The sequence below is a fragment of the Rhododendron vialii genome, chromosome 8a (genome assembly GCF_030253575.1).
Source record: "Rhododendron vialii isolate Sample 1 chromosome 8a, ASM3025357v1".
NCBI classification, from domain to species: domain Eukaryota; kingdom Viridiplantae; phylum Streptophyta; class Magnoliopsida; order Ericales; family Ericaceae; genus Rhododendron; species Rhododendron vialii.
Window position 1 is genome coordinate 25,067,794 of NC_080564.1, and position 19,167 is coordinate 25,086,960.

At 38.2% G+C, this 19,167-nt stretch overlaps 1 protein-coding gene across 1 annotated transcript in view; it reads left to right on the forward strand.

The window, feature by feature from the left end:
• The first annotated feature begins 6,084 nt into the window (after positions 1-6,084).
• Positions 6,085-19,167, forward strand: part of LOC131336286 (uncharacterized) — a 22,257-nt gene continuing 9,174 nt past the window's right edge. The window contains exons 1-2 of the mRNA XM_058372071.1: positions 6,085-6,533; positions 15,994-16,032. Coding sequence (XP_058228054.1) covers positions 6,120-6,533; positions 15,994-16,032 — 453 coding nt within the window. The 5' untranslated portion in view covers positions 6,085-6,119. The remainder of the gene's footprint in view (positions 6,534-15,993; positions 16,033-19,167) is intronic.

A 19,167-nucleotide genomic window follows, 5' to 3' on the forward strand; every position in this document is an offset into this window, starting at 1 on the left:
ACCTATTTATCCTATTCTCAAACCCAATCAAGGGAGACCCGTCTTATTTACTCAAAGTTTACCTGACCAAAATATGACACTAGTTCTCTTCCACCACGCATTTCCCTCTCCACCTCCCCTAAGATAGATTAGAATATGATTAAGGAACGACAAAAAAAAAAAAAAAAATCTACTCACCTCGTACCTTCCATGCCTTCCAGTTAACTATTGACACATTAAATTTGTTCATTGGAGATTTAGAGTGTTATGCCAAATGTAGGGCTGCAAAGGAACAATTGATATCGAGCTGCTCGAGGCTCGGTTTATTATGAACTCGGCTCAGCTCAGTCCCGTTAATAACGAGTTAAGTTTGAGTTTTAAGCTTGTTAACAAGTTCAAATTAGTTATGAATCGGGTCAATTGAGAGGCTCGTTTAAGCTTGAGCTAGCCTACTTTTGAAAGAGGCAAGTTTGAGCACTTCAAAGCTCAACTCCACTTCAATAATAGTTTCGGCAGTTGCTTGAGCTATCTCACAAGTGCGGCTTTTAGAGAATACTCTTACCCGTGCGAGTTTTCTGCATTGTGGAAAAGTTTATGGAGTGTCTAAAAAATTGTAAGAGAATTCGGGTTGTTCAAAATTTTAAGTATAATTCTAAGTAATGATTGGAGATGCTCTTACGACTTGTGTGCAACTTGGGGAAAACAAGAAAAAAGAAACGAAATCTTTGAGAAAAGTGTGGAGAAATTTTTTTTTTCTTTGAAGATTGTGGAGGAGAATTACTGCGTTGAATTTTCTGTTTTGTTAATTTTTATTCCTATTTACTCTCAAATCAAATAGAGGAAAAAAAATTTCCCTCCCTTTCTTTTCTTTTTTCCAAACAAGTTTCAAATTTGTAGGGAATAAAATATCACTGTTCACAAAAATCATGGTGGCAAAGCACCATTAGTAACTCTGAAAATTAATACTCGCACAAACACTTTACACATACTTACATTTTATTACTGGGTCTCACATACACCGGAGGTGTAGTGTGTATTAATCAATCAATCTATATACAAATGTGTTTTGCCTTCAAAAGCATTCAAGCCCCACAATTCTTATTTTTTAATTTTTTTTAGAGAGGGTGGGGGTCAGATAATGGAGGAAAAATTATTCTATACCTTTGGGGCACCACCACGTGGTGCTTAAATGCATTCTCCATTACACATGTCTTTCAGTGCCTAGAATGGCAAGCTCCTCCCAACAGCATTTTCAAAGTGAATGTCGTCGGGGCCTCCAATGGAAGTCCAAGACGGGCTACGGCTGGAGGGGTAGTTCGTGATGCCCATGGGAATTGGATTAGGAGTTTTGCTTGTAGGATTGATAATGTGGATGCTTTAAGGGTTGAACTTTGGGGTATTTGGAGAAATCTCAAACTTGTGCGGGATATGGAGTTGCGTCATATTGTGTTAGAAACAGATTCTCTAGTGGCTCTCCTGGCAATTTCGAATCAGCACCCCTCTGATCCTAATTACAGCCTTATAATGTTGATCAATGAGCAACGCAGTATAGGTTGGACGTGTGAATTAATCTTTAGTTGGAGAAAGGCTAATGGTTGTGCTCATAATCTAGCAAGGTTGGGTCTTCAGTTTGACCGAGGAAAGCAAGTGTTTGATCAAGTCTCATCAATTGTGTTAGAGGCTTTGCGCAATAACTGCGATGGTCTTGGAGTTTATCGAGCTACTGCGTCAAGTGTTTTTGTTTCTTAGTGCCTAGGCCATCTTTTGTACCAAAAAGAATGAGAACAATACTAGTATGCATCGAACACGAGATGGAAACTTTTTTATTTTTTTTATCAACTAGCGTTGTGCCAATTCGATATATAGGCCAAAAAACATCAATGTGATTTTTTTTTTTTTTTTTTGTCTCATGCATTGAACGACACAACGCTAGTGAGTTCCTATGTGAATGTGCGTGTATTTGACTATTTGTGTCTACTAGTGGGTTCCTATGTAAATGTCATGTCGGTGTATTTGTGCATATAGAAGAGGTGTTAAGGCCCTGTTCCACTAAGTTTGAGTGAAATTCTGTTTTTTTTTTTTTTTTTTTTTTTTTTTTTTTTTTGTAGTGAAATTTTGTTCACCCTCTTTTACTCTCATTCTTATTGGTTAAAATGATGTGGTGGATGTGATAGGCGCGCGTAAATGTTCACATAAACGTCCCTTAATTTATCCTCGCTAAATCCATTTATATTATTACTTGGTGCTTAATAATTGATTTTTGTGTTTTAGGTACTCGGACGTTTTAACATTCTAATGGACCTTATGAATACTCCTACGCGCGTAAATCTTGGAAGTGAATGTGTAACAGAAGAACAAAATTGAGTACTTGTCTTGGTGGCCCAAGGATTGTAGTATTTTCTTATTTTGACCGAGACTTGAACTTATTCTACTATACATGATGGTGGGCCCAATGTTTAATTGGCCCACCCAATGGTTAATTTGTCTCGGTGGGCCAAGGCTTAATAGAGAGCTCGGCTGGGAATTAAAAAGAAGAGCAAGGGCTTTTACGAAGTGGGGGAATTGCATTTCAGTGGAAAATGGGGCAAAAAATGCCCAATTCATGGATCATATTTTTGGAATTGCTCAGTCATGGAAAGGAAAACAATAATTCCCAAAACATGAAATTGAAGACAAAAATACCCTTCCCTCCTGTCATGAATCAGAGGCAACTTAGGTTCATACACAAGGCAATTTAGATTCATACACGGTGCAACTTAGAGGGCAACTTAGGTTCATACATGGGGCAACTTAGATTCATACATGGGGTAATTTAAATTCATATACAGAGCAACTTAGAGGGCAACTTAGGCTCATACACGGGGCAACTTAGATTCATATATGGGGCAATTTAGATTTATACACGGGGCAACTTAGGTTCATACACGGGACAACTTAAAGGGCAACTTAGGTTCATACATAGGGCAATTTAAATTCATACACGGGACAACTTAGAGAACAACTTAGGCTCATACACGGGGCAACTTAAGCTCATACACGAGATAACTTAGAGGGCAACTTAGGTTCATACACGGGACAACTTAGGTTCATATACGGGACAACTTAAAGTGCAACTTAGGTTCATACACGGGACAACCTAGATTTATGCATGAGGCAACTTAAATTAACACACATTGATACCTTGATACAAGGTGCATTCTATTTTCATAAAAAGAGCAACTTAGGAGCAACTTAACTCCTTTTCTTGTTTCACTTTCCTGATGTGGGACTAAACCAAAACAGTAACCCAGAACTCCCTCTCTCTATCTCTCCCCCCTCCATAAACAGCTTAGATCTGGACTTTGTCATCTCCTGGAGCAACTTAATTTTGAAACTTTTCGTGGGGAAGAAGGGGTTTAAATCTCCACTGATGTCAATGCCTTCCTTAATGCCGTCGACAACCTCCTGCCCCTCATCCGCATTTGGACTCTTGCGTTTGACGATAAGCCCGTCGCCGATGACCTCCTCCAGCAATCCATGTTTCGGGGGGGGGGGGGGGGGGGGGGGGGGACCGCTTACATATTAATTTTGACAGCAATGTGCGCCCTGGGTGGTCGGTGGTTCTGGCCCACAGCGGAGATGGCATCAACAGTGTAGTGCACAGAGAAAGAGAGCAGCGTTGGCTGCGGAATGAGAAGCAAACTGCTTCCTCCCCCCACCTAATTTCTTTCTTTATTTAATTACTTTTATTTAATTTATTTAATTTCTATAAATACACCCCTACCTAATTTCTTTCTTTATTTAATTACTTTTATTTAATTTATTTAATTTCTATAAATACACCCTATCTATATTAAAAAATATAATTTAAAAATTAAATACTTCAATTTTCAATTCAGTTGAACCAGGGTGAAGATTGTATTTTTTTTATCATTTTTTTTAAATGGTCATAATGAATTTTTTGTTGTAAGACCTTTCAACAAACACTCTAAGACTCATTATTTAATTTCAGGACTTTTTTAGGATGTCCATTGAAAGGCGTTGGAGTCAAAAATTTATTACAACCATTTTGGATGAAATGATCAGAACAATAACATATTTGCACCGGCTCAAACGGATTAAAAATTGAAACACTTATTTTTTAACTATATTTTTTAATATGTATATAGGAAAAAAAGGGAAAAAAACAGTCGGATTCATTAGAGATAATACTTATACCTCATGCTTAGAGTGTTGATTCGTGTGCCAAAAATGTTATTTCTGGAGGCTATAAAAGGAGGACTTTGTGTTTCAACTATATTTTTTTAACTAAAAAATTGAAATATATAATTTTTAACTATATTTCTAATATATAAATGGTGTAAAAAATAAATATTTCAAATTTCAATCCGTTTGAACTGGTACAAAAATATTATTTTTCTAACCATTTCATCCTAAATGGTCGTAGTAAATTTTTGGCTCTAAGGCCTTTCAACGAACACCTTAAGATTCCTTATTTAGTTTTAGAGTTTTCTTAGGTTGCACATTGAAAGGCCTTAGAGCGAAAAATTTATTACAACCATTTAGGATGAAATGATCAGAAAAATAATATCTTTGCACTGGTTCAAACAGATTGAAAATTGAAACACTTATTTTTGTAACTATATTTTTTAATCTGTAAAGGATAAAAAAACAGTCGGATAGAACTTAATGTTTAGGGTTTCAAATATGTGTGGGTATATTAGTCCTTTTACATATTCCTATCCATGCATTGGGAATTACTTTTCTCCTTTTTATATTTAGATGAATTTTCAAAAAAGTGATCTATGAGTTGGACATTTTTTGTCCCTCTCTCCACTGAAATGTAATTCCCCCTTACGAAGTTAGCTTCAGGAACATATAAAAGCAGTCTCATGCGCATAACAGCACGACCACGCACGTTATCAGAGAACGGAAAGTCGAGACCGAGAGCTGTGCAGAACTATTTCTTCGACAGTCAATCACGGTGGAAAACAGAAGCAATATCGCAATGAGTTCCACCCGATGTCCGGCTAAACTCGTTTATAGGGTGTAGATGAAACTCGAACTCTGCGTAACGATGTTTACGTTTTGAGTTAGTGTTTTTATTATTCGAATCGTGGTTGTATGACTTGAGGATTTATTTGCTGTATTAATTTTTCCAATCACATCTTGTGTATGGATTCTTAGGTTTTATGCACATTTATACAACAGTTCTTAATTGTTTGTGATAACCGAGTAAGATGAGTTATGCTCCGTAAGACGCACCGTATTATTAGACAATCTGTGCCATAAAGACGGATCGTACTAGTAAGACGGTTCATGCTAGGTGGCGATAACCCATGCTATTCGGTGATTCATAAAAATCTTTTGGTGATACCGTGAGGGCTTGTGAACCCTAGCGATATCTGGAATAATAGACCTTTATCATCGTATAAAAATTGTTATAACAGATCGAGTAGATTCAAAACTCTAGATCTTTTCTCTCATAAATTCTCTCTCACTTTTTATTGCTTATTTTTATTCAGCTTTAAATATTTTAGAAATCAACAATCAAATCTCTTTCTGAATTAAGTTAGAAATCAATTGAAATAGCCTCAACTTATCCTTCGTAATTCTTGAGGATGACACTCGGAGTACTTATCGCTATTTTTTAGGTAGTAGTAATTATTTTGTTTTACTAATTATTTTTGATACGGAAACGACACGATCATGTGGATTCCACCACAAAGTGATGTCATACTTACCATGCAATACACTTTTTGGTACATTACTTTGTGTTGGCATCCACACCATTTCAACCAATAGGAAAGAGAGTAATATTCACCCCTCTTCTACCGTTATTCCTATTGGTTGAAATAATGTGAATTTCACTGCAGATTGATGTCGTGTTTACCATGCAATAGACTTTTTGGTAAGAATGACATCATTTTGTGGTGAGATTTACATAATTTCAATTAATAGAAAAGATGGAGGGTGAACAAAACTCAACTCGCTAAGTTTCTTATTTTGTAATTTTTTTTATTTTACAAAATAGATCATTATCTTATAATGTATCGCCTTTAATTTAAAAAATAAAAACTTATTCAAAAAATAAATATATTACTAGCAGAGCGGGGCAATAAACCACCCCGATCAAAACAGGTGACAGTGGGCGGCCAAAAATGGTGAAGGGAATAGGGCGGATGGGGCCAAACAGGCCAAGGAAAAGAAGAAACCACTCATCTCCAACCAGAACCCGACCCTTAGCCTCATCCGGGTTCGACCCGACACCCTCCGCCTCTCGCCCGTCGACCCTCTCCCCCACCGGAGTCTCCGTCCTCGATCGCCATCTCGTGACCGAAGAAGTCAGCATCGACTTCTTCGAGAAACTCCGAATCTCCCCTGACTCTGATAATAATCCCAGGAGCTTTCCGTACAACGTGAAGCAGCAGTGTTGGGAGAAAGCGGAGAAGGTCAGGGGCCGGGATCCGGACCGGTGGCGGCGAGACCCGTTGGGGAATACGGTGTTTCGCAAGCTCGTGGGCTGCCCTGGTTGTCTGTGTCATGACTATGACCACATTGTTCCTTACTCCAAGGTATTGTTTTTTTAGTTGAAGTTTTTTTTTACTTGGGGGTTTGGACTTTGGAGATGTTTTTTTGGTAACCCTCTCAGCTTTCGCGCATCTTGAGTATTCCTGGGACCAATCCCTCCGCCCACCTGCGGGGTCCCAACCAATGGATTTGATAGCACCAAAGAGGTCCCGAGACGTGAGAAGGTAGCAAACCCCTAAGTCCCAAGCCTTGGTCACTAGGCCAACCCCTTTTGGTGATGGGTTGATGCCATTTGGGATTGGAGCTATTGGGTCGGTGTGGTTTTAATCACTTGAATTGATTGGGGTTAGTTTAGTTCCTAATGTTGTTTGGGAGAACTGGAAGTTAGAAATTAAGTAATGTGAGCTGCGTGCTTAATGTTTAAGCCGCCTTGTACAATATTGTCTGCTTTGAACACCAAACCCCATAGTGTCTGCTTTGAACACCAAACCCCATAGGACATACCAGTGAGGTCACCCATCCCAGAACTTGCCCGCTACGCTTAACTATGAAGTTCTAATGGGCTTTGACGCCCTTGCGACTTTAAAAGGCCTTGTACAAGGTAGGATGACGATCTATTATTTATAGCACACGACTTACACTTCACCAAGCGATGTAGGACCACCCCCGGCTGACCTCTCTGGTCATCGATTAAACAGCCCCCGCATGGGTACCAACTGCCCTTAGGCCGGTCGACCACTACCTGGAACTCCCAAGGGTGGGGCGTCATAGTTGAAGTTCTAAATTAAGACAAATTGGTGCACACAAGAAGCTGAAATATTATGTCTGAATACTGGCATTCAATTTTAATACTCCCTCCGTCCCAAATTGCTCGTCTTTTTTGGAGAATCCAACTTATTAATTACAGTACAACAGTACAATTGCTTTATACTTGATTTTTCTATATTGCCCTTACTTTATAGTACAACTAGGGATTGAGCCCGTGGCTGAAGGCACGGCGCAACACGTTTTTAAATACGACTAAAATAAATTATCAAGGAGTGTGTATTTGTTTTTCATGGTCGACCAGTGTGTATTGAAATTCTGAAAATGGGCCAACTTCAAAGGATTGAAATCTAAGTGCAAATGAATCCGTGCCTAAAGGCACACAAATGTATTGACAAACGATAATGTAGAACTTGCTTGCACTATCAACACTAATATCTCTTACTCTCAATCGAAGATATAACTCAACGAATCAAGCAAAACAAAATTCAAACTAACATAAAAAGCTTGATCAATTGCAAGAGTTTTGAAGATGCTACTCAAAATAACATAGCATTCAATATCACTGTAGATATAGTCAAACAAACCATTCATGAAGGCTATTGGATTCCCACGGATTCCGTACATTTCATGAATATGAATAAAAGCCAATCTACCTGCGCATGTTCAAAAAAATTACTTATACTAAACCAACCATTCTCACACACTGTTAATCTCCATAGTCCAACTCGATTTCTATCAAAATCTACTTCTACAAATAAGAGAAATAAAAGGACATTCCAATCCCATATAAAAGGAGGGCATTAGGAATCCAAGCAGTATTTGCGGTTGTCAAAAAGCAAGCAAAAAAATTAACTACCGAATTTTTGTTTGACCAAAAAAAAAACAAAAGAAATTGACTACCGAATTAATTTGTGGCTAATGAACAATTTAACCAGGAAACCAAACCAAATAAAAGTTTAGCAAAGGAAGACAAAGTTGAAGAGATTCATAATTAACGGCCACTTAGTCATAGGATCATATCTGCAAAAAGGGGGGAAAAAAAAAAAAAAACCCAAGTCAGAACAGAACTTAAACCAAAAGTTAAAATTATCCTAGAACCATTCAAAATGAATTCAGGTCCAATTGCATTTTTCTGATGACAAATCTAATGATCGGTTTCTAGTTAGCATAAAGAAACTATACCTATTGCAATTGGACCAAGGGAAGGTAGAGAGTTACCTAAGAGAGGGAGAGTGAATCACCACCAACTCAAAACTCTATTCCTGTCATAGCATCAAGGAAAATGTTACCAATTGCATTTTATAAATGCTTTGACATGGGGATAGTTCCAGGGATCCTCCCCTAGAAACAGTAGCTCAAGATCACATAATCAAGTTACACCTAGAAAAAAAAAAATTCAAAGTTACAACAATGCAGCAAACTACATCATGTAAAAATTTCTAAAGTTGGTTTTAGAAAAAGGACCAAACTAAAACCATACCAATCTTGGGCATGCATATTCTATCGCCCTGCAAGTGGAACACCACATCAACATGCCCAAATGGAGACTGATTAAAGCCATCCACTAACCACAACAATTGTTGGCGATTACCAACTGTAAATAGACCAAAAAAAAAACAGATATGAGGTTGAGAACAGGGAAAAAGAGGAGAAGCGCCACCCATAGTAGTTATCACAAAAAGAAGAAAACAAATTGAATGAAACTGAAACCTAACAAAAGGAAAACATAAAAACAATGATATGTTTCAAGCTGAAACAGTAGCTCAAGATCAGGTGATCAACCAACAACATCAAAACCAAAAAGTCAGCTAGCGAATTGGCTAAGCCCAAAGGCACTTTACAGTAAAATGACACCGCAAACATCAAAATCTTACATCCAATGAAAAGTGTTATAACGACGACCACCAATGATCGGCATTAGTTTTGCTAAAATTTACTTAAATGAACAAATAATACGATCCTTGATAAATCTTATCATTGTAAGAGAAAACATTTTGAACTACCTAACAGCTCCTTGATCTTCAACACACAGTTTAATTAAAATTAGACCATATCGATTTCTCTAAAATGAAAAACAGACAATAGAAAACCCAAAGGAGTGGGGAAATTGATAGCCAACGACAACAGCTGCATCATCCAAGCATTTTAGTCACCAATGCAACAAAAACACATGGGAAAGTGCCAAAACTCAGTAGAATTCATAGCCTAAAAGAAACCCATCCAAGCAGCTTACAGACACATAAGCACGTAGAGGTCCAAATGTGCATGAACTTGGTACATTAGTAAAACGTTTGTCCCAAAAATAGGACCAACATTAATCGAGTGAGTTTTATCGTAAAAAGGGGTGCTATAGAAGAAAAAAAAATCATCTCATAAAAAGAAATCAATCCACAATTGGGGGTTGCAAAAATAAAGAGCCATTTGGCCATAAACAGCAGTTGAGAACATGTAGATTATTGAAGAGGGAAGTGAGGAAGAGAAACCTGAGAGAGAGAATAGATCGGGCTGGTGGGTACAATGGTGGTGGTAGTAGCACGCAACGCTGCGACCGTCGGTGGTTCTGGTATGTAGCGGTTGACGACGGTGGCAGTGTAGGTCAACAAATAGGAGAGATGGTGGTGGTGCGTCGGCGGTGGTGGAGGCGGTTATGGGGTGTTTCAAGGCCAAATTTGAGAAGAGAGGAGAGAGAACTGTCCCCTTTGAGATTTACCCAAATTTTTCGACTGATTTTCACAAATTTCAAATTTTGGAAACTTTCAAACCAGAAAGTCAGTTGCCAGTTATAAACGGGATTACAGCTGGAAAGGCATTACACTCTTCCTAGCTCAACATTGCCATGAAAAATCCCATGTATTTACCAAACTGCCATCCTAAAGTTAGTTTAAGAGAGAGACATTTTTGGACCTTTGGAATCTTTTGGATTCCCCCCTCCCTTGTTATGTAGATGTCCATAAACATGATCAAACGAAGAGGACACAAAAAGAATATTAAAGAATTTAACAATTAAGAGGCAATTACTGTTTTCTCAATTTGTTGAGCCATCAAATGACATGTTCATGAGAATCATGACTAATGGATAAATTATCTAGCCACCAACAATCTAACCTCCTCCTCCTGGAGAAAGTATTTGACTGAGTGTATTCTCTAGAATATGTGTACACCGGCTCACAACATCAAGCAACAACATTGATGCTCGCTTTAGACAGGAAGCAACTCTTTTCTTAAGGCATCTTGTCTAACAACTTCTTTACTTTTAATTTACATATCAAAAATATCCAACTTGATGCAAAAAAAATGAAAGAGCATATAGGATTTGAAACAGAATATGAAATATTCAACTTAGCCTCCCTGTTTGAAACGGTCGATGGGCAAATGAACTTACAACAAAACCATTAAAAAACTTTTTCCATCAGCAAATGTCTGAGCAAAAGCAATATAGATTACCACAGCTCGCTTGGACTCCATTGTGTGACCCACTAACATTTGTTCAAAGCATTTAAAACAGTGCTCAAAACCTAAATAATCAACCACATTGTAGATAATTTGATCAAACAAATCAGAGCAGATCCAAGGCTTAAATCATACTAAAAGGCAAAGAACAAAGAAAGTCTGCAATTAGAGAGGAGGGAGTTCTGTGTATGTATAGGTCTCAACCACGTGAGAGGAGCGTTGCAGATACCCAGTTAGATGAAAATTTTACCTTCTCCCAACAAAATTTGCTTCCCAAAATTTACTCCATTTTGAAGTCAACAACCAAAGAATCTATCCCTAACATGTGAGAAGAACCCCATCACATACCCACCCCTATCCAACTCCTACCCACAAAAGTGGATGATGGCCATCAGATTTGCTTGAGTAATTCCCTCTCTATATTCCCATGGCTTGTTAAAATTCCCACTCATCCAGATCCAGTTAGTAGTAACACTCATGCAACCGAGAGAATTAATTCAAAAGCAAAACAAAAAAAGAGAATCGTAGTAAACACTTGCCAATAATCGCACACACAAAAAGTCCACAAACAACCTCATAAGGAGATTATCGATCTACATTCAGGAAAGAAATTAATAGCCATAGCATTTTCCTAACAAAGAAAGCTTGAAATTTTTTGACATAATTCCTCTTGCTTGATTTCAGTTTTTTCCTTGACAATCCAAGTGCAAAATTATAGGCTTCATGTGCACGGTAAGCAGTCATGGAAACATAGAACAACTCCAATGAGCCCAAAATTACTACCTGTTTACCGTCCCTTAAGTCATCCCCAATTTAACCACCTGCACCGAAAAATAAAGGAAAAATAAATAAATCCCTGTTTATTGGCCCCTTTTGTTAGCTGTAGTGGTTGTTTGGCCATTCTTGGCCTTTCGTTGTACTGGTTAAGGGTTGCTATACACTGAACAAAATTGATTGCTCAAGCAAAAATTGATATAGAACTAAAATGCAGCAAAATAAGAAAATAAAATAGGAAAGAAAATACCTTCTAGTTCTTCGTTATGATACACAAAATACACCTGAATAGCATACAAAATACAATTATACACAAATTAGATGGGTTCAAAATCATACATAGGGCAAGAAAATTGAAGATTAGGTGGGTTGGAAATCAAGAATCCGATTACCTGCCGAGGTCATTCACGGCGATTTGGTTCGCGGTGTCCAACTTCGGTGGGTTGCTCGCCAAAGAAGGGTTCGGCGATGAGGACCATCCCCAGAGATGGAGGTCCTGAGATACCTTGATTTGCACGATTACTTTGATTTGCACGATTACTGGTGAGAGTGAAAAAAAAACCTCAGTTTGGGGGTTAATGCTTATTATGTTTATAACAAAAAAAGATACTAACCATACACCTTACTGGTATGAAAAAATTGGGTTTATGTTGAGCCCACATTTCCGAGTATATACCCTTTAATGGGATCGATATAGATTTTCCCTATTATACATGATAACATACTATCCTGTTTCCACAATGAAATATTCAATATTCAACATTCAATAAATACCAAAATGGGAGGGGGGAAAAAAAAAAAACCAAATGAGGGCATGAAACCCATTAAAACCCAAGTACAAATTAGATAGACCAATGATCTTTCACTTCAATCTGCACATTTTTCTGAGAGATCTCTCAACAAAGAAAAAGAAGATTGTTTACCGATGTCCGAAACAGTTGCCCTTTCCCGTGCAATAACCTCTGCTCGCACTGTTCCCTTGTCAGTTTTCCTCTCCCCAGTTGGTTCGGGCATGGGGGTCTTGAGATGGAGAGAGAGAGATTTGAATTTTGAATCCAAAAAATAGAGAGAGAGAGAGAGAGAGAGAGAGAGAGAGAGAGAGAGAGAGAGAGAGAGAGAGAGAGAGAGAGAGAGAGAGAGAGAGAGAGAGAGAGAGAGAGAGAGAGAGAGAGAGAGAGAGAGAGAGAGAGAGAGAGGGAGAGAGAGAGAGAGAGAGAGAGAGAGAGAGAGAGAGAGAGAGAGAGAGAGAGAGAGAGAGAGAGAGAAAGAGAGAGAGAGAGAGAGAGAGATGAGAGAGAGAGAGACGAGAGAGAGAGAGAGAGAGAGAGAGAGAGAGGAGAGAGAGAGAGAGAGAGAGAGATTTTAGACGCAAGATTTCAGACCTGGTTCGGCTGAGAATTGAGATGGGGTGTGCCTCGATTTTTGCCATTACAAATTCAGTGTATTTACCAAATGCCACTAAAAGTTAGTTTGTGAGAGAGACAATTTTGAACCATTAGATTGTGTAGGATGAAGGGTTGAGATTGGAGGAAAAAGAATATTCTTTGAGACACTGTTTGGGATACCCCTTCCCTTGTTATATGGATAGTACAACTGGTTCTAAGAAATGGTAGAGAAAGAGAAATGGACAAAACAAGAATCACTTAAAAATCTATTGGTTATTTGTGGAAAGTGGACATTTGTTTTGGGACATCCCAAAATAGAAAGAGGGACCAGCAATTTGGGATAGAGGGAGTATTATTTTGGGTGATGCAGTGGTGGGTAGAGGAGGCAAATGTGGTGATGGGTGGTGGTGATACTGATGATCATATAGGTGGGACCGTGGGGGGTTAAGGGGGGTGGTGGAGGAGGAAGAAAGTGCGGTGGCAGATGGTTGTGGTGTTGATATACAAACAATTATAAATTAAGAATGCATTAAGAACTTTGCTACTTTAAACTTGCGTAATTTTTAAATATCTTATTAAGTCATGTGATATGATAATCAAAATTAACTTATTTTACTTCCACTCAATGCATTCAAATTTAAGTGCTGAGTTGTGTAAGAAAATAACCCGTTCATACTTCAGTCATCAAACTACTCTTTAAGTGTTGCGCCTACACTTGCATTTTGTTTTATGAATGCTGTCTTGCGCCAAGGCTCAAGTGGCCACCGCCTAGGGCCTCCAATTTTTGGGCCAAAACAGGGCCCCCTTTCAAAACAAGTATAAATTTTTTTTTGTTCACAATCTATGAAAAGTGCCTTCAGTGGTTTAACAGTAAAACAAATTCCTTCCCCTCAGGATGCCTGAGTTCGAGACTTGCCGGGTTCCTTTTTTTTGGGCAAGTGTTTATTTTTCAAAAATACATCTTTTAATTCCATTGTTAACAATTGGAGCTACGATGTTTCGAACAAGTGTCAAATTGGATACATATATATGTAGGGCCTCAAATTGGATACATATATACAACAACATATATGGAACTAAAAAATAATTATATAGACAAATATTTTCGTTGTTTTTTTTAATTGTAAATATATTTAGGTAGGGCCTCACTCCACAATTTGGCCCGGGGGCCCCCGAATACATTGGGCCAGCCCTGGCTTGGAAGTTGGGGCTTTGTGATATGGTTTTTGTTTGAGTTTCGTAGTTTTTATTGTGAGTTAATTTTGGCTTCATCATTGTGGTTCTCTAGTCATTGTCGAAAAAATCTCATCGAGTTCTACCTAATTTTTGTGTTTGTGTATTTTCCTCTCGTTCAGTGTGGTTGTTTCAGTTGAAGTTGCTTAATATAGTCTTTCATCAATGTCCTGTGTACACACCTTCTTCTATGGACTAATGTACATTTGAATCCTTAATGGGAATAGTGGACCATGAGTAATTTCAGATCATATAGAAACATTGCTCAATTTTGGCTTCTGTGGTAGTTATGTTTCCATGATAAAGGAGGACTTTGGAGAGTAATCTATATTGCCCAATATAACGTTCATGAGGGATCAGAATGGGGTAATATAAGGATCATATAAAGCCTATAGAAACATTGCTAAATTTTGCCTGCCGTGGTAGTTATGTTTCAATGAAGGAGGATTTTGGACAGTAATCTATACTGCCCCAATATCTTGTTCAGAGGGATCATGAGAGATCAGAATGGGGTAATATTATGCTTGATAGTTTTGTCTCTAAGATTTTTTTCTATCCCACCTTGCCCCATGGGATGAGTTCATATATGGGACATAGAGTCCTATCGAGATTATTTTTATTCCATCTAAAATTGAGGCAACCATATGTGGGGTTGATGTTATGCAGAAATGATTGTCAGTGTCCTATGTTTTTGTCCTATCCCCACCTCCTCCCATGGAGTGAGTTATGCCTCATATGGGACTTACATTCTAGATGATACTTCATTCCATTTCAAAACAGTCAAATTTGAAATAAATTAGTTGCATGGATAAACTGACCTCTCCATTATCTGGCATAAAACGAGCACTTGAGTACTACATAACAATCGTAGTTGTACTTCACGACATGGGCTTAATGGACCAAAGCTTGATGAGTTATCATTCAATGGTTGTCTTTAACATGTGAAAAGATTTTTCCATATTATGCTGCTGAAGTATGAGGTTCGCCTACCTTTTTGCCCAATGTATATTTTGTGGTACTCTGTTCTTAATGTGTAATTCAGTTTGTTTGCCTTACCAATTACTTCTTTTTTTTTTGTATAATAGCATATTTTCTGTGTACTTCATAGATAATTCAAGGACTAAGTTCTTACTGGCAAAATTAATGGTCAAGCTCCTTTTCACTTTGAAATGATCGGATAATGAACTCAGGCCCTGTTTGGTTTTATTTTCTGAGGAGAGGCTTTGTAGCCTAATCCCTAGAATGGGGGGATTAGCAAAGGCATGTGAGGGCTGGCTTTCGTAGTCCAGCCCGTTGGACTAGATCTTGCTTGATGCTTTATCCCATTAATCCTCTCACTCCTCACCCCCCAAAAAAACATGCTATATCAATCTCTATACAGTTCCTACCTCTAACCAAACAACCAACTTCACAATTGATCCCTCTTCTATGGTTCAATTCCAATCCCAATCCCAATTCCAATCCCCTCCTCACTTCCAATCTCATCCACTTATAACATGTACAATCAAACAAGGCCTCGGTTTTCTGCCATTTATGAGGATTTTTATCTATTCATTCCCGCCTGAACAAATTCGCTGAGGCTTTTTATGGTCGTGGTGTACTCTTTTCTTTTTTGGGGTGGAAGGTGTTGTCCCTGATGCTTCTTCTTGTGTTCTCAGCACTGAGAGTCAACTTCTGGAGTGCAGACTCTCCTTGCTTGTCAATTGTTTTATATTATTCTGATACTTCCTGTTTGTGTTCTATCCTTTTATGACGCGGCTGAGATGTGCTTGATATCTACTTTTTGGTGCTGTTTAGACTTATCATCTTGGGCGAAGGGCTTGCTTTTTTTGCAGCGTAATTCTGTCTAGTTTTATGGAAACTCTGTCTAAGGATTTGATCTGACTATTTTCAGGGGGGAAAGAGCACATTAGAAAACTGCCAAGTTTTACAGGTTTCGCTTTTATTTCCTTGTATGCTTATTGCATGTGTGGTATCTGGTTTTAACGTGCTTCTTCATATGACTCTTCTTTCTTCAATTCCTCTAATGTACAATACTCTGTTGTAGTTGCCGAAAGGTGGGTATTTTTTCACCTCTTTTTTTTTGTGTGGTAGAAATGTTACCCATATGATCTGAAGTCTACTTAATGAAGTGGCAACAGCCGGCCAAGTTCATTCTGATGCTTTTATATTAGCTTAAACAGTTGGTCTACCCTCCTTGAAGCCCCTAACCTCAGACAATCTTCCTATTGCACGTAACTTAGGAGTCACAGAGAAGCACAAACGGCCACATATATTTCGATTGATGGCAGATAGTTGTGAAACAGTGAAAGATATGATGTGTTGGACTAATACATTCTACTGCTTGTGCAAGTATCATTCCCACAACCATTTGTATATAAACCAGGATGAGACGATAGTAAGTGGTCTCTCTCACCATGCCATCCATAGCAAACTGACTTTCGAGCCTCAATAGTAAGTTTTTACAAGTTTTCTGATACATACTCGACCAGCAAAATGAACCTCCAAAGGTAGCATAGGTGGGTGTTCTTGCCTCCATCCATCACGGACCCAACCGGTTTTGCCATCCGCACCTCATTAAATAACTTCTCACCAAGAGAAAAAATCAGGACATATGATGGCCTTCCTCTAAAACCTCCATTGGATGTTGTTTGCTGTAGGAAAATAGGAGGGATTCACATATACCTCTTAGGCATTATACAAAACCTGGTAAGATTGGTTGCTTGATTACAAGCCTCTCGTATACTTGTAAACCACCCGTCTAATATAGAGACTACTAGAGCCTCTTTGTTCTTCCACACTCTAAGATCTTGGGCTCTTAATGGTAAGCCCTTTGGGAGATAACCTTTGAGTATAGATGCACTCATGCACCCACACTAGAGCCAATCCCTAACTTTTTCGAGATATAGGCACACTATATAAAACCTCTTCTTGCTTTTTTGCGTCCTACCCAAAAGCTCACAAGAGAGCTATATATTGCTCTTTTTGTCATACATGCAAACATGTATATAAAGACACATGGGATGCAAGTGCAAGACAGGAGTTTGGGAGGGCTAGGGAGTTAAAGCCACATGGGGATGAGTCATAACTCACATTTGCAAATTTGTTCTTGTGGCGGAGACAATATTTAGTACAAAGATTCCTGTACACAAAAATAGTACCCCTGAAGAGATTTTGAAGAACTACATTTCCTTGTGTGATCTAGTTTTTACATTATCATTGCATTCTACAATCACTGAGGATGGGCTAATAATCATCCATAATACGAAGAGTGAGTACGCAGCCCTTATAGATTTCTTTTTTACCTCTGTAGTTTTCTTCTACCCTCTGCAATCCGCATTGCACTCAGATGTGCATAATGGAAAATCCTAGACGTTAAATGCCAATAATTACATCTATTTTGAAAGTATATGATTTTTGCTATCATCCAAAGAGATGCACGATGGACAGCTTCATGTCTAGAAAGTTGAAGGCAGCTTCATGTCAGTTGCTATTGAATTGAGCAAAACATGAACAATCCTAAAGTAGTCTCTTCTCTTGTTTGTCATAGCTAACATCCCTGAATGTAAAATCTGAATGTAAAATGCACAATCAATTAAAGCAATGTTACATGGACTTGGGTACAAGTGTCTATTGAGTGTATGTGTCGAAGTGTCAAACTCTTCTAGTTTGTATGTCAGGAAGCCACAACACGGCTAGATTCAGATTTCTGAAAGCTGTTCATATTTAGTGTAAGATACATTTACAAACTAAAATAGAAGTCTTATGCATAGTTGATATTAAACACAATTACATAAAGATGCAAGTTAGGAACAAGTCCAACTAGGAATACAGACACATCCCATACCTGTACCTAGCTGTTGAATGTACAACACAGATACTTCGATTTCACATGAAATTGTCATTAGTGTTGACCGGGGGATTGGTGCAGTTTTCTAAGAGAGGATTCTAGTATACCAAAGGACAATCTGATGTGGCTTTTTTTGGGTGAGTGTGGATGTCGCCCAATAAGTGTCTGTCTATTCATTAGTTCTGTAGAAAAATTCGCTCTTGGTAATTTAGTTAGCGAGGGAAAGATGCTTTTGACTTGGTGTTACATATTGTGTTGTCTTCATTAAGGAATTTGCTTATAGTCTGTGAGTTAATATATACCTTTACATAATTTAAGCAACTTTTTCTGGTTCAGAGACTTAAAGGTCTGATTTTTGTTCGAAGAGTTAGCCTGGTTTCAGGAGCAGTATTCGAATCAGCCATTTCTGAAGTCATATAGATGTCTATAAATATGTATTAGCCTATGTCACTCGTCCTGTTCTCTTCTCCTTGCTTCTAGCCAACCTCTAAATTCTTTGACATCACCTAGGCCCCATCAGACATGCCCTCCTACGTGCTTTCCACCCTCCACCTTAGGATTGTAAATCACGTACCATCTAAGGCTTTCAGCAAAAGTTTTTTCCTGTACATTCACTTTGAGATTTTTGGGGTAGTATTTGTTGGGCTTTTTTCTTTTATTCTTTGTAAGTTACATACATTCTGCGTGATATGTGTAGTGTAGAGCGAGAGAGAGAGAGAGAGAGATAGAGAGAGAGAGAGAGAGAGTGAGAGAGAGAGAGAGAGAGAGGAGAGAGAGATGAGAGAGACGAGAGAGAGAGAGAGAGAGAGAGAGCGTGCGTGCTTAAAAAACTCTTTCTGCCAGGACAGTCCTCGTGTTGAGAGAGAGAGAGAGAGAGACGACACACACAACTCACACAGAGATTAAAAAACTCTTTTTGCCAGGACAGTCTCTCGTGTTACTCTTTGATTCTATTCTCTTCTTAAGTGATAGTTACTAAATGAAAGTGTAATTTATGCTACCTGGATGATATTTCTGACGAACTATTTCATATACTACTACTGCAAATAATTAACTAGAGAGGATAGGCATTTTCTGTATATAAGTTTATATGGAGACTTATGCTATCATCTAGTTCAAGGCTGATTAAAAGAAGTCATTCATGATGAAGGGTAATCACATAAAATAAACTAGATTTCTTTTTTTTTTTTTGTGAAGATAACATAATACTAGATTATC